The 25,630-nt window shown below is 46.7% G+C and overlaps 1 protein-coding gene across 1 annotated transcript in view; it reads right to left on the bottom strand.

The window, feature by feature from the left end:
* frem1b (Fras1 related extracellular matrix 1b) overlaps positions 1-23,231 on the bottom strand; it is a 38,601-nt gene extending 15,370 nt beyond the window's left edge. Inside the window, exons 1-20 of the mRNA XM_085347143.1 lie at positions 23,137-23,231; positions 19,903-20,238; positions 19,731-19,825; positions 18,819-19,078; positions 18,318-18,514; positions 17,638-17,961; positions 16,852-16,960; positions 16,632-16,763; positions 11,743-12,087; positions 11,163-11,305; positions 10,868-11,064; positions 10,684-10,774; positions 10,386-10,553; positions 10,101-10,309; positions 8,684-8,777; positions 7,795-8,047; positions 7,383-7,577; positions 4,063-4,251; positions 3,793-3,989; positions 3,324-3,531 (exon numbers count right to left, since the gene is read on the bottom strand). Coding sequence (XP_085203269.1) covers positions 3,324-3,531; positions 3,793-3,989; positions 4,063-4,251; positions 7,383-7,577; positions 7,795-8,047; positions 8,684-8,777; positions 10,101-10,309; positions 10,386-10,553; positions 10,684-10,774; positions 10,868-11,064; positions 11,163-11,305; positions 11,743-12,087; positions 16,632-16,763; positions 16,852-16,960; positions 17,638-17,961; positions 18,318-18,514; positions 18,819-19,078; positions 19,731-19,825; positions 19,903-20,121 — 3,625 coding nt within the window. The 5' untranslated portion in view covers positions 20,122-20,238; positions 23,137-23,231. The remainder of the gene's footprint in view (positions 1-3,323; positions 3,532-3,792; positions 3,990-4,062; positions 4,252-7,382; positions 7,578-7,794; positions 8,048-8,683; positions 8,778-10,100; positions 10,310-10,385; positions 10,554-10,683; positions 10,775-10,867; positions 11,065-11,162; positions 11,306-11,742; positions 12,088-16,631; positions 16,764-16,851; positions 16,961-17,637; positions 17,962-18,317; positions 18,515-18,818; positions 19,079-19,730; positions 19,826-19,902; positions 20,239-23,136) is intronic.
* Between the last annotated feature and the right edge of the window lie 2,399 nt (positions 23,232-25,630).

The raw sequence follows: 25,630 nt of genomic DNA, 5'->3' as shown, positions 1-25,630 counted from the left end.
TTTTTTCAAACTCCATTGCAGTTTATTTCACTCCTCGAACCTTTTGTAAGCAATTAAACAAATAAAAATTAACTGCAATAAATTACAGGTAGCAATAAAATGAACTAACTCTTACACTACGTCCACATGTACACGAGTATTTTTGAAAATGCATCTTTTCCTATGCATTTGGGCCTTTCGTCCAAACGTAAACAGTGTTTTGGATCACTGAAAACTGAGATTTTTTTCTATTAAAATGAATATCTTGCCAAGAATATTATATTTATTCCAAACACTACCGATATCCATTGATCCAAGTCGTTTCAATGAATGGGATAAAATAATATCGCGGTTTATATGGGGGGGGAAGCGGCCGAGGGTTTGTTTTAAAACTTTACAATTACATAAGAAGGTGGGAGGATGGGGGTTGCCATCACTAAAAAATTATTATCGGGCTGCTCAGTTGAAAACGGTGGTTAATTGGTGTGATACAAGCTACCAAGCACACTGGAAGACTATAGAGGAGAATATATTTTCCTCCCCAATACAAGCTGTCCTGATGGACTCGAATATTCGAAAATATATTGACAAGATTCATAACCCCTGGGTGTCGTGCACACTTAATATATGGAGAAAAGTCGTGAAAGAATTCAAACTTGAACAGGATTTGGCTTTATTCAAATGGTATGCATATGATTCTGACTTTACCCCGAATAAATTGGACTCACGTTTTAAAAGCTGGCCTGCTAAAGGGTTATCTACATATGATAGTTTGATAAAGGATGGGAACCTTATTAGTTTTGACATGCTGAAACAGAGACACAATCTAGAAAAACAGGATTTTTTTCGATACTTGCAAATAAGACACTATATAAAGACAACAATCGGTCAGATGTCAAATACTAACGTGGAATTGGTAACTTTATTTAGACAGGCGTACAGTGGGGATGTTGACACAAGACTCATTTTTTTTTGGTACAATTTTTTTATGAATAAGCTTCCACACTCAACTGATTATGTGAAGATGTTATGGGAAAAGGAGGGAGGGATGTGTATTTCTAGGGAAGAATGGACTCAGATGTGGGAATGGCAATGGAGGAGTACTTCCTCCAAAAGCTGGAGGGAGTTCGGATGGAAAACTCTGATAAGGTTCTTTATCACTCCATGTCAAAAGGCTCACTATGATGGGAATCCTCCCGTGTGCTGGCGAAACTGTGGATACCAAGGAGCCCATCACACCCATATTATGTGGGACTGTCCTGTGCTACGGACTTACTGGAAAGACATTCATGGTATATTACAAGGCATTTTTAACTGTACATTCCCTCAGGATATGAAGACAATTTTTTTTGGCTGTATACCGCAGAACTGGTCCAAAAGTGACATATGTCTGTTAAGAGCTTTATTGGTTGCAAGTAAGAAATGTATAACAAAGAAATGGTCCTCGCAAGACATACCGACTTTGTCATTATGGTGGGAAATTACGTTAGAGATATATAGGATGGAGGAAGTAACAGCTCATGTTAACGACAGGATGGCCTGGTTCCATCTGTGCTGGGATAAGTGGGTCCAATACGTTAATACCTATAAACCGAATTTTCTCTTTAAAGCTTGAAACCACCAATTTAGTTAATTGTTTACTCCCGACAGAGCTTTCTCCTTTTATTTTATATATATATAATTTTTTTTTTTTTTTTTCCTTTTTTTTTTTTTTTTTTTTTCTTTCTCTTTCTTTCTATCTGTCTTTCTTCTCGTTTTGTTTCGTTTTTCTCTTGTAAACTGTGTTAATTAATGCCTGTAATCATCTTTATGAGGTAATATTGTAGAAATAAAGAATATAAAAAAAAAAAAAAAAAAAAGAAAACTGAGATTTTGAAAAACTCCTGCCAGTGTGGAGTTTTCAAAGTCTGTTCTTGCATTTACCTGTGGACGAGGAAAACGGAGATTTAGTCACGCAACGTCAAAGGTGTGTGCCTTTTTTGGCATCACGCTGTGCGCCACGTGATGTTTACGTGAGATGCATTTCTACAATGGCGAATAGAGACAAAATACTGTTGCTGTTAATCTGACTATCTGCAGTTTTTACATAAACACAAGCAGTTACTGTCCCTCCATTTAGAAAGACAAAGGCGTCAGAGTGAACTTCGGAAGTGGCTTCTACGTTCACCACAGACGCTTTCACAACCCAAATCCCGACGCCAATGTTGTCGTCAGTTTTGAATACATTTAATTTTTTTAAAATTATGTATGCTGTATGCATTTGTCCATTCCTAAGTTGTGAGTCTACATCAGGCATATTTAACAGCGCTGTGACTTATGATTATGAATCACTCAGGCTGATTTTCAGTTTATTTATTGAATAAACTCTGGCCAAGGGAGTCAGTGAGACAAAATCCAAAATACTGTCTTTAGTTATTAACATTTGAAATGATGAAGGTGTTTGAAAAGTAACACAAAATTAGCTGCCTTTCCAGAAAAACACAAAAACTTTTCAGTACTTTACTCCCAGGCGTCTAGACTTCTGATTGGCCAACATTTCTTCACAGTTAGGATTTGGCACATTCTTGACAGCGTTTAACTTCATTTTTTTTGTTTACATGTGGACGGAGATATTTTTTTCAAAACTGTACATGTGGACGGGATTTTTTTTTTTTTTTTAACGAAAATGGAAAATCTCAGTTTTCAAAAATACCCGTGTACCTGTGGACGTAGCCTTAAATAACAAAAACAAACCATCTTTATGGTGTGATTATTTTACGTGGTTGTTTTTTTGTTTTTACTGTGTAAGAATATTCAACACTGCTGTCAATACAAAAAATTACTCTGTGCAAAATGGGTCTAAAAACATAAACAACTGTGGGATACTGTTTGTCTGTGATTTGGGGCCAAGGTATTCCTGCATGCACTCTCCGTGTATGCATGGGTTCTCTCTGGGTACTCCAACTTCATCCCACAGTCCAAACACATGCAGTTAGTGGGGATAGGTAAACTCTAAAGTGCCCATAAGTGTGAATAGTTGTCTGTCTCTATGTGTTAGTGACCTGTCCATTGCATACCCAGTCTCTCGCTCTAAGACAGCTGGGATTGACTCCAGCCCCTTCGCGACCCTGATTTAGATAAGCAGAAGCAAATGGATGGACCAAAAGCATTTTATTTTTTAGATGGTTGGTAACACGGCCCTGCTGCTTACCCTCTCCGAATATGAAATAAAAAGCGATTATTGCTCTTGTTCAAAGTCATCCTGGTTCAAAGTGTTTGAATGATGATCATCTGTATAAAACACCAATAATCTAGAATGTATTCACATTTTACTGTCACACTTCCTGTTTGAGTGACTGCCTCACCTTGTCGGAGCTCCTGCAGAGTGAAAGAGGTGACAGAGAGGCTCCTGTGCAGGAGGTCAGCTCCCGCCTCCGTGCCGTGGATGCTGTTAATCAGGCTGCCGTGAGCCGGCGGCTGCACCACAGTGAAGGTGAGCAGCTCAGGTGGGGCGTCCAAGTCAAAACCATCCAGTATGGATGGAATTAGCTCCCTCATCCCGCCCTCTTTTACCTGCAGAGAACAGGAGGAGTGCGCCCCCGTGAGGCTGTTGGGATCATCGCAGATTCAGTTTCAGTCAGAGAAATCGTTTTACTTTGACTCTCGTGTGAATTTTGTTTAGTTTTTATTGTTATTTTCTCTTGTTTGATGTCACAATTACAGCTTTGTCACCTCAATCGGGGGGAGGTGACAATGTTTTTAATAACCAGTCAGCTGTCTTCAAGTCATAGCTGATTGATGACCGATTACTGATCAGGTCTCAGGTGTACGTACGGTGAAGTTGGCAAGCAGCAGCGATGGTGTTTCGTCATTGGTTGGTTTGATAATGATGTAGAAGGAGACGGGGGCGGAGCGATGTAGCCCGTCGCTCACACTGATGGACAGCTGGTCGACAGTTGGCTCCACCCCTTTGTGCTCCGATTGCACGTAGTTGATGAAGCCAGAGGTCAGGTGTTTGAGAGTGAAGGATTCTGGGAAAAGACAAACATTAGAGTGAGATCTGAGTTGGCTCCCCGAGGTTCTGCCCGTGCACCGCACACTGACCGACTCGCACTCCCGCGTTGCTCTTTTCGGAGCCGGGCATCGGCTGCGTGTTCTCCAGGAAGCCGTGAAGGGGAGGAGTCTCCAGGTGAAAGACGAGCTGCTCAGGGGGACTGTCTGGGTCTGACGCTCCGAGGACCCCCCCGCACAGACAGATAGAAGAGCCTTCATCCACCACCAGCATGGACTCGCCTGCGCCAGGACACAGCAACACCTTCATTCTTCATTTATCAACTATGCTGCTCGCCACACTGACTGAGCGCCTGATGGTGGATTTCAACTCCACTGCTTCCACACATGCACGCCACGCAGTAAGCACACCGTCCACCGAGATGTCCACTCGAAGCACACGGGAGCACTGGCTTATTTTCTGCCATGATGTTGAAGCCCACCTGAGCCACTAGCACAACTCTGGGCTGGACATGTTGTACACAATAGGTACAGGTGTAGATGTTGAGCTGCCAGCTCCTCATGTGTTAGCGGACGGTTCATGCAGGCGAATCTGTCCATTCTTTCACTCCCACCTCATCACACTTTACCCCAAACTGAGATCTCTCACAGCTGGAAACTAAACCTGTTTAGTTTCTAACTAAAGTTCAGGCATCGTTTAATAATCCTGTTTTTTTTTTATTGAGTGAAACTCAAACAGGACCAGGAGCAGAATTCCTTCCACCTGCAGCCTCCACCCCCCGTTTCCTGCAGACAGGAGCGGGTCTAAGCCTGCTGTGTTCAGTTGGAGTATGAACACTGTGGGCAGATGTGAGTGGATGGGTGTGAGCATTAATGAGGGACAGTCCTGGATCTGGCTGATAAACCAGCGTCGTCCTAAAACAGGAACACGTGGATGTGAGGCTCGCTCCACTAAGGCTCTTATTCTGTGTCTTTATTCACTGCTAATTAATTAGACCAAGAACCCCCCACCCAAACACCAGCACCACCACACGCGCATGCACACACACACACACACGCACCACCCCACCCTCGGCCCTGAACTGTGCGCCGGTGCCGAATGAGCAGGGAGACCCGCCGGCAGGATTACGAGTCGTCCCGCCGTCGGCAGCGCTAAGCTGATCTGGCTGCTGAGCTGCGGCTAACACGTCTCCTATTGTGAGCACGAAATGGAGGTTCTGTCTTTTGTTTAGTTAAGACGCTCATTGTCCGCTGTCCACACACACACACGGTGAGATAATCTCTCAGCCGTGTGTGTGTTTTCATGTAATACCACCAGACAATTAGCAGATTTCATTTAAAACACATCAGTGCCAACCTCGTTAGCCGGCTGACAACACACACACACACACACACACACACACACACACACACACACACACACACACACACACACACACCCACACCCACACACACACACACACACACACCAAGTATCAGGCCAGTTTAAACAAAGACCCCAGCAAGTGTAAACTCAAGGCTCTGTCTCCATAATAAACTCTATGCTGAGTTTAACTTTAAATCTTTAAAGTTAGAGATGATTCTGATTTCGGTTTCCTGAAGCTCGACAGGATCAGAGCACCAACCTACAGTTACATTAAAACTCGGCCAACCCCCAAACTGCTCCATCTTCTCATCTGCTGCCTCGATGGTTAAACCCCGGTTCATGAAACTGTAATCCTGGGGATCCCAACACAAGGTCCGAGGGCCAGAATCATCCCGGCAAAGACTGAAATGCGGCCCACGGGATCTCATTAAAAAATGGGAAGGAGGGCATAAACTTTTTAATGTATTTTCATAAGTTTCACAAGTTTTTCCTTTTGGGTAAGGTTGGGGTAGTCATGGGTTAGGTTAAGACCTTGCCCATGACTACTCACACTACACCAGGGGTGGGCAACTCCAGGCCTGAAGGGCCGGTGTCCTGCAGGTTTTAGATCTCACCCTGGGTCAAGACATCTGAATCACATGATTAGTTTGCTACCAAGCCTCTGGAGAACTTCAAGACATGTTGAGGACATAATTTAGCCATTTGAATCAGCTGTGTTGGTTCAAGGACACATCTAAAAGCTGCAGGACACCGGCCCTCAACGCCTGGAGTTGCCCACCCCTGCACTACATCAAGGTAATGAAGTAATAAATAGACAGTTACATGAAAGAAAAGTCCCCGTTTTTAACCACCTACTGTAGAATTTTCTGGCTTTATAGTGAGTAGTTAATGCATTGTTAAACTTCATTAGACTGACTGGAAGGAGAGTTTCTTCGGTCTGACCCACAGTGTTTGACATCCCTGCTGTAATCAAGCCAGCAGCAGGCTGACAATGCAGCTCACAGCAAAGTGTTATTTGTGAGCTCAGAGGACGGCTCATTTTTACTAGAATGGTTCTGATTTATTGCCCTGAAATAAAGCATCGTGTTCACATTTCACTCCTGATTAGCATCATTTCTGGGGAATTATGCGCCGTTTGTAAAGGAACCACCGACTAACAACACAGACCTGCTGTTTCTCATCTCCCATCATCTCCACCTGTGACAGGTGAGTCACTGAGTGCAGCTACCTCACAGTTTAAACGTCTGTGACCGAAAATCAACCCAAAGAACATCTTCAGGATTAAAACAGAGAAAATGGAGACAATGCACAGATGATGTCTCTACTGTGGAGGAGATTATCCACACACACACACACACACACACACACACACACACGCGCTCTCTCTCCTGAGAGGATGATCATTCTCACTGCTCACAGCCAAAAACAGGGATTGAAGAGCTCCATGGTTATCAATGGAGACCAGTGACCACTGGGACACACACTGGGAAGACTGGGAGACGGTGTATGTGTGTGTGAGAGATGTTAGCCCCCCTTGCCCCTCCCATTACAGAGTGTGTGTTGGACTGATAGGTAACGGTGTGTTGTTGGTTAGAGAGGATTAAGCACACACATGCGCACACGCACACACGGAGCCTTTCAGTGGGAATGAAAGCACACACTTCCCTACAGTTCACAGATGTAAACGCAAACACAACATTGAAAGGACATTGTGTGAACGCCGTGTGTCAGCTTCACTAAAATCTGGCCAATCCTGAAGGAGATCAGTGAGCGAACATCAGCACAGTTTTTTAATGGTTTTTGTTATTTTTGACATTTCTTTATTTCTGCAGTTTAAATAACCACAAACCTGTTTCCTGTTTGCAATAAAGTAGTTTGATAACAGTTTGAGTTTTTTTGTGGCTCTGGTGCTGTTACAGAGGAAAGTTAAGGGCTTCTCTCTGATTGGTTCACTCACACAGATCCAACAGGTGTGTCCGCGTGACATCGTGAATGAGGCTGTTGTGTAAACTGTACACGTGGTTTTTGTGAATTTGGTGAATCTTACCCAGAGTGACAGCAGGGACTTTATCGTTGACAGGAAGAACTGTGATGTTCAGATCGTAAACAGGAAGTGTACCATGGAGAGGAACAGGAGGGGGCGGGGCCTCCCCGTGGCAGCAGCTGTCCGGCCCTCTGGCCTCACTGTCGGAGATGATGAGGGTGACCGTGTCGAACACCGGCTCAGGTCCGATCTCACCGCCTTAAACAGAACAGCATGTCCACAACAAATGTTTCTAAAGAACTGCTTTCGTTTCATTGTATTTCATTTATGAATGCACCACGGGTTAGTTTCTGCTTTCAAACCTACTTCATAACCCATTCAAACTTTTTCCAGAGTTCAGCCAAGGCTGGTTCCCTTCCTGCGGAAGGAACACACATTTTTCCTACGTGCCGTGAACGCAGCCTGGCCTGCTCACCTGTGTGGGCATAGTAGATGTGACCCTGCAGGACGTCCTGCTGGGAGAACTTGTCCACAGTCACGCCGGCTCGCTGCAGCTCTCCCCTGCTCGGTCTCCGGGCGAGCATGTAGGTCAGCGCGGAATCGTCGCTGTCCCGGTCGGTGGCCGACAGGTAGTCCACCGTCACCTGGACACGCCCCCCTTCCTCGCAGCTCAGCCCCCCTTGCAGACGGGCGCCCAGCTGAGGAGGCTCGTCGTTCATCGGCAGCACCTGAGGACGGGGGGGTGGGTTACATTTCGTTTTTATTAACCAGCTAAAAGTCCCGGCTGTGTTTGGTCTTTTTTACACACACACACACACACACAGTCATCGCTCTGGTTTCTCTCCGCGTTTGAACTACAACCAGTGAAAACTCCTCACAGTTCACTGAAATAGGAAACTCTAGAAAGCAAACATTCACCAACATCAATGTCAGTCACATCTGCTGACCCCTCCCACTCTGCTTGCTCCTCCTCTGCATTGCCCCCTGGTTTTGTGTGGGCAGGACTCAATGTTTACAGGTGTTAAGCAACACCTGTAAGCACTGAGCTGATTGCTATAAAAGGTGGTCATGCCCTAACACGCTGACCTCTTCTGATTTAGGTTGCTGTGTGTCACCTTGCTTTTATCCATAAACTGTCCACTGAGACAGACTGTCGCTAGTTAAACACTCGGGTGTCTCTTTGTCTCCCTGTCTTAATCTGTGATTTTTTAACTGAAGTTATCCCGTTTCGATTTCTGTTAGTGTCTAAGCATCCCGCCCACAGTAGCACCTGAACTTTTATAATCAGCTTCTTCTTCACTTGTTACATGTCAGTAGAAACCTTTGAGTGCTCAGCAGGTGACACCTTTATTCAGTAGATTCACCTGAACGTGCAGGACGACGTCCACAGAGTTCAGACCGTCCGACACCTTGAGACCAACGACATCCTCAGTGGTCTCAGAGTCATCGTGGATGTACCTGAAACACAGAGATGCCGTCACGCTGACCTGTGACCAGCTCCTTAGTCAAACATCGGTGACATCAGCAGCTTCTACAAACACTGATGATGTTTAGAGCCCAGATTTTCTGCTTTTTAAATGGAGACTACTGAACCTCTTGTGAACTTTCCAACAGCGGTAAGCCAGGGGTAAAGGTCAAGCACAATACTGAGTCTAATTTAATCTGAATAATTACACAAAGTAAAACTCAATAAAAAGCTTGAATCTTAATAAATACAATAAAATCAAACATTAATGTCATAAAATAAACTGGCACAAAATAATTGCGGAATAAAAATGTTATTAAATGTACAAAAGAAAACGATGAGTCGACGAGTCAAAGTCACGTGTTGACAGAGTCTGCCTCTAATCATCGCATTAACAAAGAAATTCTTAATATATAAAACATGAAGCCTGATGTGGGTTTCAGCTAAAACAAGAACCTGGCTTCCGAGTATAAATATAGTAAAATAGAAAGATTACAGCTGCTAATTACAGAAATACTCATAGTCACCTAAGGACAACTGGAAAAAAATGTTGGATGCCTTAAACATTCAAAAAAAGAAGAAACTTTCTGATTTTCGTGAACTTTAAGAACACAAACTGCTGGCTGGTGAGTGACCCGGGGTCCCTGAACACCACACGGTTACAGCCACCGGCTGGTTGGATTTTACGTGACTGGCGCTCTTTGCAGGGCGAGGTTTCAGAAGAACACGACAACAGCAAAAACAGCAGCATCACTCACAGGAACAAACTGCAGCGTTTCTATCTGACGTGTGTGCTGGAACAAGAAATCATACATCACCTACAAATGAATGTGAGACGAGCAAAAGCAACAAAACGGTTTTGCAAAACAGGAACAATAATTGGTTTAACTAAACGTTCAGTGGACGTTTAAAACAGAGGTGCAGGTGAAACACTTTAAAGGTGACCTACCTGCACACTCTGAGCTCGTTATTAGAAACATGTTTAATGTGAACGCCCACCACTCGAGCAGGAGGTACATGACAGGAAGTGAGGAGTAGAAAAGCTGGCACTAAATCCGCTCCGTGCTTTCTGCTCTAAGAAACCAAGACTGACTGCAAACAGTCGACCACAGCGCGGTGAGCGGCTTCATGATCACCTGAAAACTTCGGAACCTCTGAAACCGAATCCTCTGAAATCAGAAAAACCCTCCGGCGTTACATCACCGGTGAAAACACACCCATCTGCTGAAGCAGCGGATAAAACCAGAGAGCTCTCAGAGTGATCGCTGAGCTCAGATCACCACGGCACGTCCAGAACCACCTGACCCGGGTCTCACCTGATGCCCAGCCCTCTCAGTTCCTGCAGGGTAAACCCGCCTCCCTGCTGCAGCGCTTGGCCCCGCAGCTCCAGCCGGCCGTGACGAGCCGTGCTCCGAATCTCCACCCTCAGCGCCTCCTCTCGACTGTCCCGGTCCCGGACCAAGAGGTGCTCCTCCGTCACGAAGGCCGCGCCACCCTCCTCCACCCGAAGCAGGTTGGTGAAAGCCTGAGGAGCACAGAGAGATTCAGCACGACGTCCACAGCACGGTCAAACCAGAGGCTCCGCCTGTTTGACCTCTGACCTCTGGCGCCTGGTCATCGACAGGGGTAACCGTGATGTTGAAGATGAGGCCGGAGACGGTGTCGCCGTGGTGATCGCTGACTGAGAAGACGAACTGGACGAAGAGCGACTCGGGCCCAATGTCCTCGACCGGCGGCATGAAGGCCACCTTCATGTGGTTCACAGCATGCTAGGAGAAAACAAGAAATTTACATCTTAACCTGCAAAAGCCCAACCCATGCCAACCTCGCCAGCCACGCCACTCTCCCCTCCAGCAGCGACTCCTTCATATGTATTAGAATCAAGCAGGTGCTGCATACCTGAGTGAAGGACTTCAGCACGGGCGCTGTGTGGTCCTTCTTCATGGCGTTGGTGCTGTCGGTGTAAAACAGACGTCCTGCATCCATCAGGCTGAAAACGAATACAAACACGATAGTTAGTTTCTCACTCACAGGGTCTGCTCTTTCTCCTCTGTCAAAGCTAAGCTGGCAGCCGGGTCCTTACCCAGGATGTAGCGGGCTGAAGCAGGGCTGTGTAATGACATAGGTGAGGTCAGCATCTGGGTGCTCTCGGTCTGTGAAGTGAAGGTGAGCCTGGGTGATGTAAACCACCTCCGTCTCCTTCACTGTCAGCGAGCGGACGCTGCCGGGAACTTCGACTGGCACCTGGTCCTCCACCGGGAACACGTGCACCACCACCGTCTGCACACGGGGAGGAAGAGGAAGGAAGAGGTGAGAGGAAGAGGAGGTCTCAAAGCGACATTCAGACTTGTCACTCTCTCAGACCAGAGCCGACTCACGTATGTCTGCGACAGGTTGGGCGGCCGGTGGCTGTCAGACAGCGTGAAGTCGAAGGCATCCTCAAACTGCTCATCTCCCGAGTGCTGGTAGAAGATCTGACCCTGGATCAGGTCCCTCTGCAGGAAGCTGGCCACCGGTGACCCTGCAGGGAGAGCACAGAAGAGCTCAGAGACCAGCAGTGCAGGAACATGATGGTTTACAGCAGAGAGCTGCAGGACTGAGCCCTCTCACCCAGAAATCAGCATTTTCACCCCCTTGTAGATTATTTCTGAATGTGTTTGTGGTTCAGTGAGTAAAGCTGAGCGTCCCCCAGGAGCTCAGTGGTGTGACCCCTAGTCATGTGACTGTGGTGAACATTTACCTTTACCCTTCAAAACCATTAAATTCAACAGAAATCGAGTATCACAAACATTTATTTACCACAGAGGTGATTCTGGTCATTGAGGTCAGTATCAGCTGATAATCAGCTGACCTATCAGAGTGAGTTTGGATTGGCTGATTCTTCTGGGTGGGAGAGTCCCAGCGTTAGACACGCCCACATTGCCTCTCTAATTATTACGTCTAAATACTCGCCCTCACCTGTCTCATGGGCGGATGTCCTCCTGACCAGGTGCCCGGCCCGGGGGGCGGAGACTATCTGATAAAGGATGTAGTCGTCGCTGGAGTCGAGGTCGGAGGCCAGCAGCATGAACTCCTCGAGCCGCACGGCCCCACCCTCCTGCACCTCCACCGCCACGTTGTTGATGAGGAAGGGCGGAGAGTCGTCCTTCGGGAGGATGTTGATGGGGAACTTGTGGCGGACGCTGTGACGACCGTCGCTGATGCGGAAGACGACGTGGTCGCGGGTGGAGTCGCTGTCGGAGTGGTGGTAGACGACTGTGCCCTCCTTCAGGTCCCGCACGCGGAACATAAACGCCTTCCCGCCTGGAAACACAACGCAAAAGTCACATGAGTCACAAGAGAAAGATCTTTAATTCTTTTCCACTAAACAACAGTGAGTCCTCACTGTTCCCACAGCGTCAGACGTCCGTTTTCTAAAATAAAAAAGCCTCAAATCCTCACCTCTGAGAAGCCTGACAGATCAAAGCACCTTCGATTTCAGCCAGCAGGTTCAGAGCGATGACAAGATTTCAGACATTAGAGACTGAAATGTCGGCGGCCTCCTTCCAGCCACTCAAAGCATCTGACTGGCAGCTAAAATGATGTTTTTACCTGATCATAAATGATCTGTGATCCTCTCAAACTGGACCTTCAGTCTCACTGAGGAGAAACTTCAGTCAGTAACTTTATTCTTCACGCTCACTGCAGACTCTTGTCTGTCTGACTGGGGTCGAGTTCAGATCTTATATTTAACGAGACAAAAACTCATTTCTACATTTAAACAAAACTCTGACTGTGATGACGACTGTGTTAATCAGCTGGAGGCAGATTCACGACGACATCAGTCAAAAGAAAGACAGAAAATCATCTGCTGAAGGCTTCACCTCAGCGACAGCACAAACACACCGAGGTCACTCGCCCTCTGTGCCTCTTCACGAACTACTGGCAGGATTTTTTTTAATGCTGAAAGAAGTTTTTGCAATACTGTTTGGACTGAATAAAGATGAAAGCACTCCCTCTTTAACCTGAGTTATAATTCAGAAAACTAAAACAGAACGATGCTGTAGACTCTGTTTTAAACACTGCACATATTTCTGACCCTTCACCATTTATTGTTACATTGCTATTATTTATTGTCTTCACAAGCGTCATCTTTTTAAAGATTAAATAGCCTCCATAAAGACTGATTATTGATTTTTTTTTTTTTTTTTTGATGGGATCTTCCCGCTGCAGCCAGGTTTCACAATAAATGTTCATGCTGACTTATAAACTGAAACAGATTGAATGTTTCCACGGAGTGACGCGTCAGGAGGGCATCGTGTCGTACTCGGGATGAACGTGTGGCGAGCGTCTGCTTCTGTCACAGAGCGGCGGGATGCTGTTTGTCTCTCGTCGAGCCGAACATGAAAAACTTCGGTGTCCTACATTAATGAAACGGCGGCCGCGTCCATCTGCCAGCTCTCTGCCGCTGGCTGGCCCTCCTCGCGCTCTACAACATGCTGATGGCCCAGCGTCACGTGACCGTGGCCTACTGGAGGACACGTGTTGTCAGTGGCCGGTTTCCAGCCAAAGCTTCGCACTTTGATTCAATTACCGTCTCCAACACGTGCGCTGCTTTCCTCCCATTGTCACTTGGAAATAACAAGTTTGTGTTGGCGCCTGGAGGCACAGCGAGGCACTGGCTCGGTCTGCGCTGCGAAAACCGGTGGGCTACAACATGGCGTCCTTCCCGGCGGCTGCCCGGCTGTCAGGACGGGGGCTTCCTGTCTCCTTGCGAGTGCCAGAGAGACAGAAGGGCAAGGTCAGCAGACAGATTGAGAGACGAGCGGTCGCAAGCCCGAACCTCATTAGCAACTTTACCGAGGGGAACCGGCTCGCGGTCCAAGTGATGGAAACAACTTGGTAATTGGGCCCAAAGGTGGCGTTGGGCAGCCGGCCCACGAAGGGAGAAACGCCACGCCTGTGTATATGTGTGTGTGAGAGTGTGTGTTTGTTAGGGACAGGCAGCCATCCATTTGGCTGAAGGCGTTGGAGCGAGCCCGTCCCCACGCTGCAGCCGCCACCCTCCAGTCGCAGCACCGAGGGTCAGCGGCGTCCTCAGAGACGCAGCTCCACCGCAGCTTCCTGCACGGACGCGGTGCCAAACTTCAGCCCAAACCGACGGGATGAAATGATGCAGGAGCAGGTGCTGCAGGAGGAGGAGGAAGCTGCCTGGTGGGACCAAAGTTTCAACAAGCATTATTGTTGAAACTTATTTTGCTGCGTGTTAGAGACGTTCTTCCCTCTGCAGGTTTCTGCGCTTTGATAGAGGATGCAGACATGTCGACGAAGCAAGCACGAGTTCTCGCTGTTGTGAAGTTTGTGGTTTGAAGCCTGACAGAGGCACAGTGAGCAGGTTTAACCCCTGCTCTTTTTCCAGCCTGCTGTGAAATCATCAGCCTGACCTCACTGTAGCTCTTCTGTGTGACCCCGATCTGTAAATCTGAGGAAACTGCTGCCCAATCTGAGTGTGAACACGTGGTAGGAGGCTTCCTCCGAGCAGAGGTCTGAATGTCACATGCTGGATGGAGAATTTTTGTGGATCATTTTCTGCATCAGCTTACACAACACGGGTTTTTGTCCCAAACACAGTGAAAGCTCCTCTGCTGAAAATTAAACAACCAATAAAAACAAAAACACACATCTCGATCAATAAAGTAAAAAGTAGGACAAAACCAAAATCTTAAAAAAGGTACAAACTTAGAGGAGCTGAAGAATAAATAAAAAAAATATATAAAAGTGGTTAATCATTTAAAATCTTCTCTCCTGTTCTTTTTGCAGCAGTGACGATCAATTATACCAAATTATTTTTGCCTCCACCTTTTTTAATTCCTGTTTATGGATGTAAGTCAGTGGATACGGCAGCACGCTGATGAAAAATCATGTTCAGGAAATAAAAATGAAACTTTTTCAGGGACATGGAAAAAAAAAAAGAGCAGAAATGTTGTGACTTAATTTGAAAAGGTGGCGCGATGTCACAGCAGCTCAGGTGAGGACTGCAGCTTGAATCACTGATTAAACCTCACAAACGAGCAGAAGATGAGGCGAGCACAAAAGCAGACATGAAAGGTTAACTCCCGCCCGCATGAAGCCCTCGGGGCGCCCGCCACCTCCTCCCCCTCCAAGCTGGTAGCATGAAAACCTGTTTGGGGACAGTGCATCTGCTCCCTGTGCACGCCGCCATGAAATGGCAGAAGTCGCTCCAATCTGCTCCGTCCCGATGCCGTTCAGACAAAGAGGCGACCTCGCCGAGCGGCGGGCTGGAAGGGACGGAAGTGGACGGAGAGGCGGGCAGCGGCGGCCCCTGGCGAAGTGGCCCTGGCCCCATTTTACACCTGATTAGGAAACACATGCAGGACCGTGAGACATATGCTTCCCCTGCCACACGGCGGTCCCTGATGGACGCGCAGCACATGGAGCTAAAAGGGCGGAAAAGGCCAGACGCCGGTTTGCAGAAGTCCCAGGCGACCGAGCAGCATACCAGCGAGGGAGTCGAGGACGGAGGGACAAGGCAAGGCGGTGTTGCCGAGGGGCTTCCCGAAACCCGTCGACGACATCTTCTATACTTTCTGTCTGTTCTGTGTTTATCGTTGGTCTTGATGATGATTTCTAACAGACGTAACATAAATACTCATGGATCATAATTTATATATAACAAGATTTAAACTCAAAATAGAGAAGATAAAAAGTAAATTAAGCGCAAATAAATAAATCATTAATTTTAAAATGGAACATAAATCCTTGAAACTTGATTAGTTTTTTAACACACTTTTTATTTGATGTAAATAAATAAAAATATATAATTTTAATAAAAAATTATCATAATATATATATAATTAAAATTTTAAGGTGTTTAAAAAAATATTTTGTCACAGCCAGAGGTGGGTAGTAACTACTAATTATATTTATTCAGTTACATTTACTTGAGTGACTTTTTGGTTACTGTACTTTTTACTTTTGCTTGAGTAAAACTATTATTATAAAGTATCACTACTCTTACTTTTAATCGACTCAGTGTGAGTAACTTCAGTGAATGAATAACAAGCACGTTTTAACCAAAAATGCATGAGACACAGACACAAACTTGCAGTTTATGTCAAAGTGATTCTTGTTTATACAAAAGGTTTGTTGTTCTAATGTTATTCTTACACACACACACACACACACACACACACACACACACACACACACACACGTACGTTTTATATTGAAATAATATTAATTTGGAAAAGTGCTTAGATGTATTATTTTTTAATCATGTTATTTATATTTATTTACTTTTGTTTCAAATACCAAATTTTGGACTAAACTTTATACTTCTGTCTGTCTGATTATCTCATTTTCAAACATAAATCGGATGTTATGATCACGTACTCAGTACTCAAATAGGCTATATACTTTTTTACTCTTGAGTAATTTCTTGGACGGCTACTTTTTACTTTTACTTGAGTAAAACTATGTTGAGGGAGTGCTACTATTACTTGAGTACCATTTTTGGCTACTCAAGGATTAAAAACTAACATTAAAACGATTTTTAATATTTTAATAAACGTAGCACCCGACCATGTTTTCTTTCATCTGCTCAGATCTGATTGGTCAAAAGAACTCAGACTACACAGAAAGCAGAAGCTTCAGGTACAAAAGTCTCACCTATAGATTCTATTTTGTGGCACATCAAAGTTTTGGTAGCAACTAAAACTGAAAAACTTGATTAGTCTGAAAGAAAAGAAAGAAAACTGAGGAGAAGATTTTTCTTCACTTTGACTGTCTGATGTTCGATAGAGCATTTACCACCTTAAACCCAACCCCGCCGACCTTTGACCCCTCACCTCTGACACTGAGCCGCCCGTGCACGGGTCCGTCCACGGCCACCAGGTAAACGGCGTCAATGTTGTCGCTGTCGACTATCTGCAGCTGCTCCCAGGTGATTGGTCGGGACTGACCCTCCAACAGGTCTAGACCTGAGATGGCACACGTGTTCACATGTTACCTCAACGAGTAAAACGCCGTGAGACATTTTTCACGCCACAGAGATGGACGCGAACGTACCCACGTTCCAGGAGACTCTCGGAGCATTCGTTTCCGATGTCCTGATGGAGACGTGGACCACGATGGGTGGGCTGGTCAGATAGGAGCCGTCTATCACCTGAAACTCCACCTAAGCATATAAAAAGGGAACGCAATGACAGGAAATTACATTATTAAGCGTGTAAAACAAGCGTGTGGAACTTCACAGAGTGCATTCTGGGTACACTTTCAGGGCTCATATCAGCCTGTGGGACAGGTGAGAGAAAAAGAAAGGTCTTCTTTTCACCTACATTTGACACCAGGATCATCTTCTAGTTGCGATTCCTTCTGGGTCAAAATAATTTTGTAATATATATTTCTTTAGCCGTTCCAGCCCAAGCAGGCCAGCAGTGATTTTGACCCTGTGTGATTGTATCTCACTCGCTCTCCTTCTGCTGTTTTTTGTACAGCTGACTTGAAGGTGAAGCGTCTCCTAAACCTCCATGTCTCCTTTTTTTGACATAGACATTTTTGAAGGGAACAGAACACGAACACTCAGATCTGAAGCCCCAGCTCAGACCCTCTGAAACATCGGTGTGGGGTGGGTTAGCTATGGTTAGCTTTGGTGTGCTGTTATGCTGTAGAAGTTGAAGCAGCATTAGCAGCTACAACGTTAGGTTAGATTCCTAGAATAAAAGCTCAGATATCGGCCACACTGCCCTGAAAAAAAGCTGTTTTCTCCAAAATTCCCAGTGTTGGTGCTTCTAACATTCCAACTTTTCTACAGAAACTGGAAGAACCTTTGGAGCCCTGTCGCGTCTTCAGTACCTCATAGTTCCTGCGGCGCCCCCGGCTGCTGTTGGATGGCTGGTAGGCCACTTTCATCTCGTGAAGGTCCAGCCATGTGAAGGACCGGATGGGCTTGGTGTGGTCGTCCAGGTGTGTGATGTAGCCCTCGGCGGGTGGGACGGTCACATTGAAGACCAGCTTCTCCTGCGGAGTCTCGTGGTCCTTGGCGTCCAGCGTGGCAGTGGTGAGCGGGGTGAGGATGAACTGGTCCACCTCCAGGATGAAAGAGGCCATGAAGGTAGCCTGCGGGGGCTGGTTCTGCATGGCCCCGTGGATCAAAACCGGCAGCCACACGGCCTGTGACTGTGGGAGGAGGAGGACAGGTAAAGTTTAACACACCACGCAGAGATCAACACATGGCGCCACAACTTCTGCTGTTACACTCGTGAGAGGTGTTATGCCACCGCTCACGTGCTAACGATGAGACAGAAATGCTTTAAAGGAATGCTGGAGGCTTCGAAACCTCCGCCTGCACATCCGTCCTCATCGCCGAGCTGAGAAGGCGGGATGTCACCTTCTCACTGCCAACATCTCACCTGCAAACAGCAGAATCTGCACTTTACAAACTTTCTTCCTTTAAAGCAAGTCTGAGCCTCATTTCTGCTCTCTTTGTTTCCACGCTGCTGTCTGAGCTGTGAGCTCATCGGTCTTTCCTGTACCTCCAGCAGTGCTCTGCTCGCCTGCTCTCTCAGCTCCACCCTGACGGGGACGTAGTCGATCTCCGGGGACGGCGGGCTGAGGTGCTGGTACTTGAGGCCAGAGCTCAGGAATTCATGGCAGCTGGTTTTGAGGAAGTGGACCTCGGTGGTGTCGTGAAGACACGGACTGTTTCCTGGGCAGAGCGTCGCCTGTCGACCTATCAGAGAGGAGAGCCGAGGGTTTTAGACCAGTCGGTGAGTGGAAAACACCAGACGCACACAAACAGATAAACCACAAGCAGCCTGCATTTCAGTTTATATTTATACTAATGTGTATTTTATATTTAAGCATTTCTCTCAGTTATCTTTAAGTTTTGATATTTTTTATAGTTTTTGCTTTATTTGTGCTCAACATTGTAAATAAAGTTTAATTTATTCAACTTAAAAGGTTAAATTACATTTTAGAAACTGTGATGACACAATGAAACAAAGCAAATTAAAAACATCTTATGAGTTTGGTACCCTTCCTCTGCGTGGAGTCTTCCTCCCTCACCAGCCGACCCGCAGCGGGGACGCTGGTGTCTGCGGTCAACAGCCTGACGGTGCAGACAAGGTCAGGCGCGGCCCTGATATTCAGCACAGAGCCGTTGATGGCGTTGGATAAACCGTAGAACTGGGGAACGACCAGCGGAGCGCTGCCGAGTGCCACCACGCCCGCACCAGAGTCCACCACCCGGACCCTCAGGATCACCGTCTCCACCTGCGTGTCCGAGGACGTGAACCTCCACACAGACACCACATGTCATGTTAAACAGAGCTCCACCTGGCCCACGAGGTCATCACACGTACATCCAAATTTGAATTAATGTTTAAGCCACGTCTGTAAACGCTCCATAAATCTAACCTGCAGAAATTGTTTTTCTCATTATTCTAAAATCAATGGCAACCTTCAGGAAGCCTGCTGAGGGGCAGCGAGTGTTGAGCGGGGTCGGGGCCGTTTTCATTGGGCTCAGAGGGGTTGTTGTTACTGTTTGCAGGATCAGCTAACCAACCATGTCTGTGCCTCCAGGACTGGACTGGCACCTGAAATCTTATCTGCTGTGTGTCCCAGATGGGCCTCAAACTTTCCACCTAGGAGAGTCCAGGAATGTCCGATCACAGGTCGAAACTCCCTGCCTTCAGTGTTTCTACTCTGACCTCCTCACCTCAGCCCTCAGAGGAGTCATTTCTGCTGCTTGGATCCTCCATCTCATTCTTTCGGTCATCACCCACCAATCCTGCTCCACCATCCTCTCACTGAACAAGCCCCTAACACCCTGACCCCCCCCCCCCAGCACTGCAGCCATTTCCAGCTGACCCTCAAGGGTCAGAGCACCTCAGGTTAAAAGACATGTTAGAAGACATGTTGCAGACCTGTGGATGCTGCTGACTGACCTGTAGACTCTGAGCATCACCACGTCCTCGTCCAGCAGAGGGCTGCCGTCGTGGACATACTTCACCTCGTCCTCCAGGAAGCTGCAGTCAAACACCTGCAGAGTGCACAGAGCAGAGCGCCTGTAACTCCTCTGAGCGGCTGCCATACGGCACCAACCTGTTCCACCCTCACCTGTGGGCTCAGCCTCCCGACCCTCTGAGTCACGGGCTCATTCATCACCACCTCCACCTTACAGTCGGCGCTCGGGTCCACGCTGATCTGAAGCTCCGCCCTCGTGATGAAAACCGAGCGCCCTCTGCTGACCTCCACGGCAGAGTTCACCACAACCAGAGTCCGAGGGCAAACGCCCGTCACCGCGAGCAGCAGCAGGGACACGAGGACGGCAGCCATGCTGTGGGCGGGGTCACCGGTTTCAGTAGTTCAGGTGAAGCAACGCTGAGGGAGAATAAATCTGTCCGAGGTTTCAGAGGTTCCCGCTCATATCGTCCTCAACTCCTCGTCTTTGGGCTGAAGGAGGAAAACAGGAAAACCTCATATTGTATTTCAGCGTCACTTGACTGATTTCACACACACACACACACACACACACACACACACACACACACACACGAGACGTCAAAATAAATATATATATGAAATCCGAATGGAAACAAACTGAATAATATCAGAATTATTGTCTGACGTCAAACAGACAGAAGATTCAACACTGTGTGGTGTTTGCATGTCTGCAGCTTCCTCCCACAGTCCAAACACATGCAGTCAGTGGGGTTAGCTGATTCTAAACTGCCCAAATGTGCTCCAAATGTAAGTGTGATGAGTTGTCTCTCGGTGTTAACCCTGCAACAGGCTGATGACCTGTCCAGGTGTACCCCGCCTCTCGTCCTACGGTAGCCTGGATAAGCTCCAGCCCTCCCACAACCCTGATAAGGACAAGAGGAAGAGGATGGACAAAGATGTTATTCTATTTTATAGGCTTTTATACACTTACTGCAGTTTAACTGTTCAAAAAGCTCATGTTAAATTTACTGTATTAGTCATTTGTACACACTCATTTCCAGACCCTAAAAACAAAATAATGGATGATGGAACAGAGCGAATCATATTTTAGAACTGGTTGACTAATGCTAACATTGGACCATTTACAGAGGAAATCATATGAACCATATCCAATAAGAGAGCACGGAGCCGAACACTGTGCAGGAGCACTGCCTGATACTGTAATGGGCTCATTTACAGTTTACACTGTAAACTCCGTCAGTCTTAATAAATAACTGCAGCTGTCATGCAAATGAGCTGTCAAAGTGTCTTCATCTGACACAACATGCCACAGAAGCACCGACGACATGACAGCCGACCCCGAGCTTATTTCAGGCAGGTATAAATACAGGTGTGCATTTACATTTTGGTTTGCCCTTCAGTGTGCTGTGGGTGTGCTTTGAACACCACCTGTCTATGAAACCGAAGACTCCAGCCTCTCCTGCAGGAAATACTGCACACAAAGAAGCAGGGAGCTGCTGCAGAACAACAGAGTCTTTCTTCTTTTGTGGTTTTCTTTGTGTGTCCTCCACAGGTCAGTTTTCTGCATGAAAACGGCTCAACACAGATCAAACTAAAGCAGATTTAATAATGTCTGACTCCAACAGAGACAGATGTAATCCTGACTCTGACCTCTTCCAACACAAACACTGAACCCAGCAGACCAGAATACTTACAGCAGATACTCCAGAGCAGCTCCAACCCTCCTCCACTGTTCCCTCTGAATCCCTGCAACTGCCCCTCTGCCACATGAAAAGTCCTCTAAATCCTTCAGACAAAAACAAAAAAACACTCCCAGCATGCAGCTGGCCAGCCCAGCTTCTTCCCCCACTGCCCCACACTCCCAGCCGGAAACTGCTTCACCCTCCATTTCACTCCCAACCAAAACTGTCTGCAGGAAACGACAGGTTAATCTGCATGACCCCGCAGAGGTGCTGGACGGGCCGGGGGAGGGGGAGAAGGAAGGAGGAGGTGATGGGGTGTTTTCAGGATCAAAGCAGAGAGCTGGCGTGCCGCTTCCCATCCAGCCAGATGAGCGTGGGTTCATTAGTTTGAGGTTGGAAGGAAACAGAAGCTACAACGAACTGCAGTCCCTGTGACGTCCAGCAGATCAGCAGTGAGTCAGTCCCCATAGACTCCCATGTAATACATTAGAGCAGAAACAAACACGTTTAACAGCCTGTTTTTATAAGTTACCTGTTTAAATTGTACTAAGGCTTAAATTAGGATTATTAGAGGCGTGGCCTCTTTGACTGACAGGTGGATGTGGACACAGGTGGCTGTACCTGCGAGCTGTCTGCTAGGCTTCACCTGAGCTGGACCTCTGGGCTGTGTTTGTTCTGTTTGAGCCTTTTAGAGCATTTTTAATGTCAATGAGATTTTTTAACTGGATATAGGATAAAGGATGTATAAAAGTCACTGCCAAAAACTGATTGCAGCTTCTACCTTGTGACAGGAATGTGGTTCAAGATGACTGGATATCATTCATGAGGAATCCATTTGACATGTTTCATATAATATAGACCAACAAGTTATTTATGACAGTTCAAACAAATTTAAATAACGCTAATCACTTTTTGGCACGACACCGGTCAGCAGTCTACACACGGCTCATCGGTACTTGACCCAATTGACCCAAATGACGCTGCCGCAGATGGACGGATGGATCCTCTCAGACGCTGTCTGGCTGACGTTCGAACAGTTCAACCCTCATCCTCCATCTTGTCTGAGCTGACGTGTTTAGATTTGCCCGAATCCCATTCTCAGAGACACCTGGACGTTAAACTGTACTGGACGGGGTGTATCTCTCTTACTTTAGTTAACAGTTGCTTATTTGGAATGTTAAGCCTGCATAAATTAAAAATTACTGGTCAAAATCATGTTTAATCGCAGTCCTGGTGATTTTCATCAACACCTCTTTGGTGGGCACCAGAATTTTAGAAAAAAAAACAAACGCTTGATAGGCGGCACCATTCACAGAAATCAGTAATGACTAAAAGGTAGACGTACAGAGACTTACATGTTTTGTAAGGATGCCGGGTTTTTACATAGAAGGACACAAAGGTACTGTCACTTCCTGCCACCAGCTCAGCTTCCCCAACAAAACGTGTCATCACTTATAGGCATTAAAGAGCTGAACTAAGTCGCGCTTCAGGTGAATGTCTGTCTGCATCGCTGCTTCCTGCTGCACCAAAACGGCTGGCAAAGTTTCATCCTGAGCCTGCAAAGCCCAATGACTCGCTGTGTGAGGTTTTTCTTTTTTTAAAGGAGGAGGAGGAGGAAGCCAAAAGGAGAAAAGGGTGAGAAAATAACGAAGGAAAATCCTTTAATCTGCACGAGCCGGTCGGAGATGACGGAGCTGGCACCTACCTGCAGCTGCAGGAGCTCCATACTTGTCTTCTTCACCTTCTGCACACGCTCACAGGAATGCTGTGACACAAACAACACAAACATCCACCGCGCGTCGTCAGTCACCCTGACACATCTGGCATCTGAGGGGAACAGAGGGGGAAAACTGAGATAAGGAAAACAAGGCGAGCACAGACGTTCTACAGCCAGAGAGAGAGAGCAGACAGGAAGTGTGCTGAGAAGTTTCCAGGACTTTTAGTTTTACTGCCCCCGTCTGTTTACCCCCTCTGTGTGCCTGACTCAGCTCCACCTTCTGCTCTCAGTCCTGAACCACATCAGAGCCCTGAGTCCCAAACACGCCTCTGATCCTCATCAGGAATACCAAACATTTCACTCACAGATCTGAGTCCACAGACTGAACTGTATCTGTTATCTGTACACTTCAGTGTAAACGTTTTAAATGTTAAATTGAACCTTCTGGCAGGACGAGTGAAACCAGGGTGAAACGAGCAGCAAAGCTCCACAAAGTTCAGACAATAAACTCCCAAAAGCAGCGAGAAGGTTTCTGGTTTCTCCAACAAACCCATGAAGACTTAAGATGATTTCAAATATATGAGGCCAACTTTCTTCTGATTGGCTGCCCATTAAAAACCGCAGGTGGGTGGGTCTTGTATCCCTTCTGTGACATCCCACAATTTAACTAGTAGAAGAAGAAAAAAAACTGTGTGAAGTCTAAACTTTCAGAGAATAAAGAAAAAGGTAGAACCTTAAGTTCCCACAGCAACTTAAACTGTTATTGTTAATATCATTGAAGCTCCTTAAATATAAATTAGACCTGTGAGGATCTTTCTGGTTCACGTGGCTCTTGCTTCATATGAAGTAGGAAGACTCAGATAACGATCAAGTCAGAGCTGTGTGAACGTCATTTGATTTCAGTGTGAGGCTTTTAAGACCACCAGCAGATCCAGCTGTGAATCATCGCTGACGGCGTGTTTAATCAGAGGAACCCTGCTAACAGCTCTTTCTCCATCACAGCTGCAGCTCAGCTAAGCACAAACACTGGAAGTGAAGGGAAACCGTTAGCATAAAGACAGAAAGGCATCTTTCGAGAACTCGTGTTTGCATCTTTTTAAAACTAAGCTGGTATAAACAAACTTTGCCACAGAGCCGCTGATGGCCTCACAGCTCTGTTATCCTCGTTAACTCCCAGGTTACCCTGATCCCTGCTCTCTGATGGCTTCTGCAGCTGCCAGAGGAGAAAATCTGCCTTAATGGAAGAACCAGCAGCAGAAGATCAGCTGACTCAGCAGAAACAGTTTCACTCAGGCGGTAAACTCTTACCGTGCAGCTGCTCACAGCCAGCAGTGCTGCCTGTAACATTCAGTCTGAGCTCAGCTGAGAGTCTCCCTCCATTCCAGCATTACTGAACCCAAAGCAACAAACTGGAGGCAAGAGTCAAACACCATCACAGTGTGTGTCTGTGTCGTGTGTGTTTCTGAGTCTTTATCTGTGTGTTTTTCTACATGAACAAATCTGATTAAACGCATCTCTGCCAAACAGAAGCTTTCCTGCAGGTTTTCAGGTTTCATTATGACTTCGCTGTCTCTGGCTCCTCCCACCACAGCTGCAGTAAACAAACGCTGAGTATTCCGGCCTTCCATCTTTACCACCATAACAAGTCCATTCGTCTGACATCCTCTCAAACTGTCCTCGGTCTCTGTTGTGCAGATGTGATTGGTTCCTACATTTCCCCGTTCAGCAGCTGATTGGGTGTTTGGTGGCAGCGAACGAGAACATGTCTCGCCATTTTTGCCGTTACCAGACTACAGGTTTCTGTTAGGGATTCTCTTAGCGTCTCAGCCTCCCTGATAACATTTCTGCTGCAGAAAAAGTCTTTTTCATCAGCTAATTAACATTTTGATGATTTTGGAAATCTTCTAAACTCCATGCAGCGATCAGCATCTTTCCTGGGACACTGACTCAGGGAGGAGTTCGGCATGTTCTTGTTCATAAGGAATATCATGTCGGCTCAGGTCTAGTTTAAAATGTAAGAAATTTAACATGAACACCATGATTACATGAAGATGGCGGACTGAACGTACAAACTGTTTGGAAACTGAGGAGCTGTGAAGAATCATGAAATGGTTCACGGGGTCAGAAGGAGCGTTGACAAGGTCGTGTCCTCCCCATTCCTGTTCGGGTCTCCGTCTGAAGCTCGTCCCAACAGCATTTAAACACCTGTTGGTAAGCAGCAGTGGCTCGGCTGGAGGAGGGAAACCGTCCCAGAGGGAGGAAACAGACCTACTGCGGGTTTTTTACTTTAGTGGGATGAGCTGATGACTCTGTCACGGCTGATTGGACGAGGTCAGAGAGTCGAGGTCAGTCTTCATCAGGCACGAACGTGTGGGGCGGCAGTGAGTTCGGCCTCTGATTGGTTGGAACAGAGGTGAGTCATGCAGAGTCCAAAAGCTGACAAGAGTCAAGTCAAGTGGCTTTACTGTCATTCCAACCAGTG

Source organism: Diplotaxodon limnothrissa, linkage group LG23 (genome assembly GCF_057381915.1).
Source record: "Diplotaxodon limnothrissa isolate DT_005_m linkage group LG23, D_limnothrissa_male_GT1.1, whole genome shotgun sequence".
Taxonomy (NCBI): domain Eukaryota; kingdom Metazoa; phylum Chordata; class Actinopteri; order Cichliformes; family Cichlidae; genus Diplotaxodon; species Diplotaxodon limnothrissa.
Note: the sequence above shows the minus strand (reverse complement) of the source record. Positions and strands in the feature narration are given on the sequence as shown.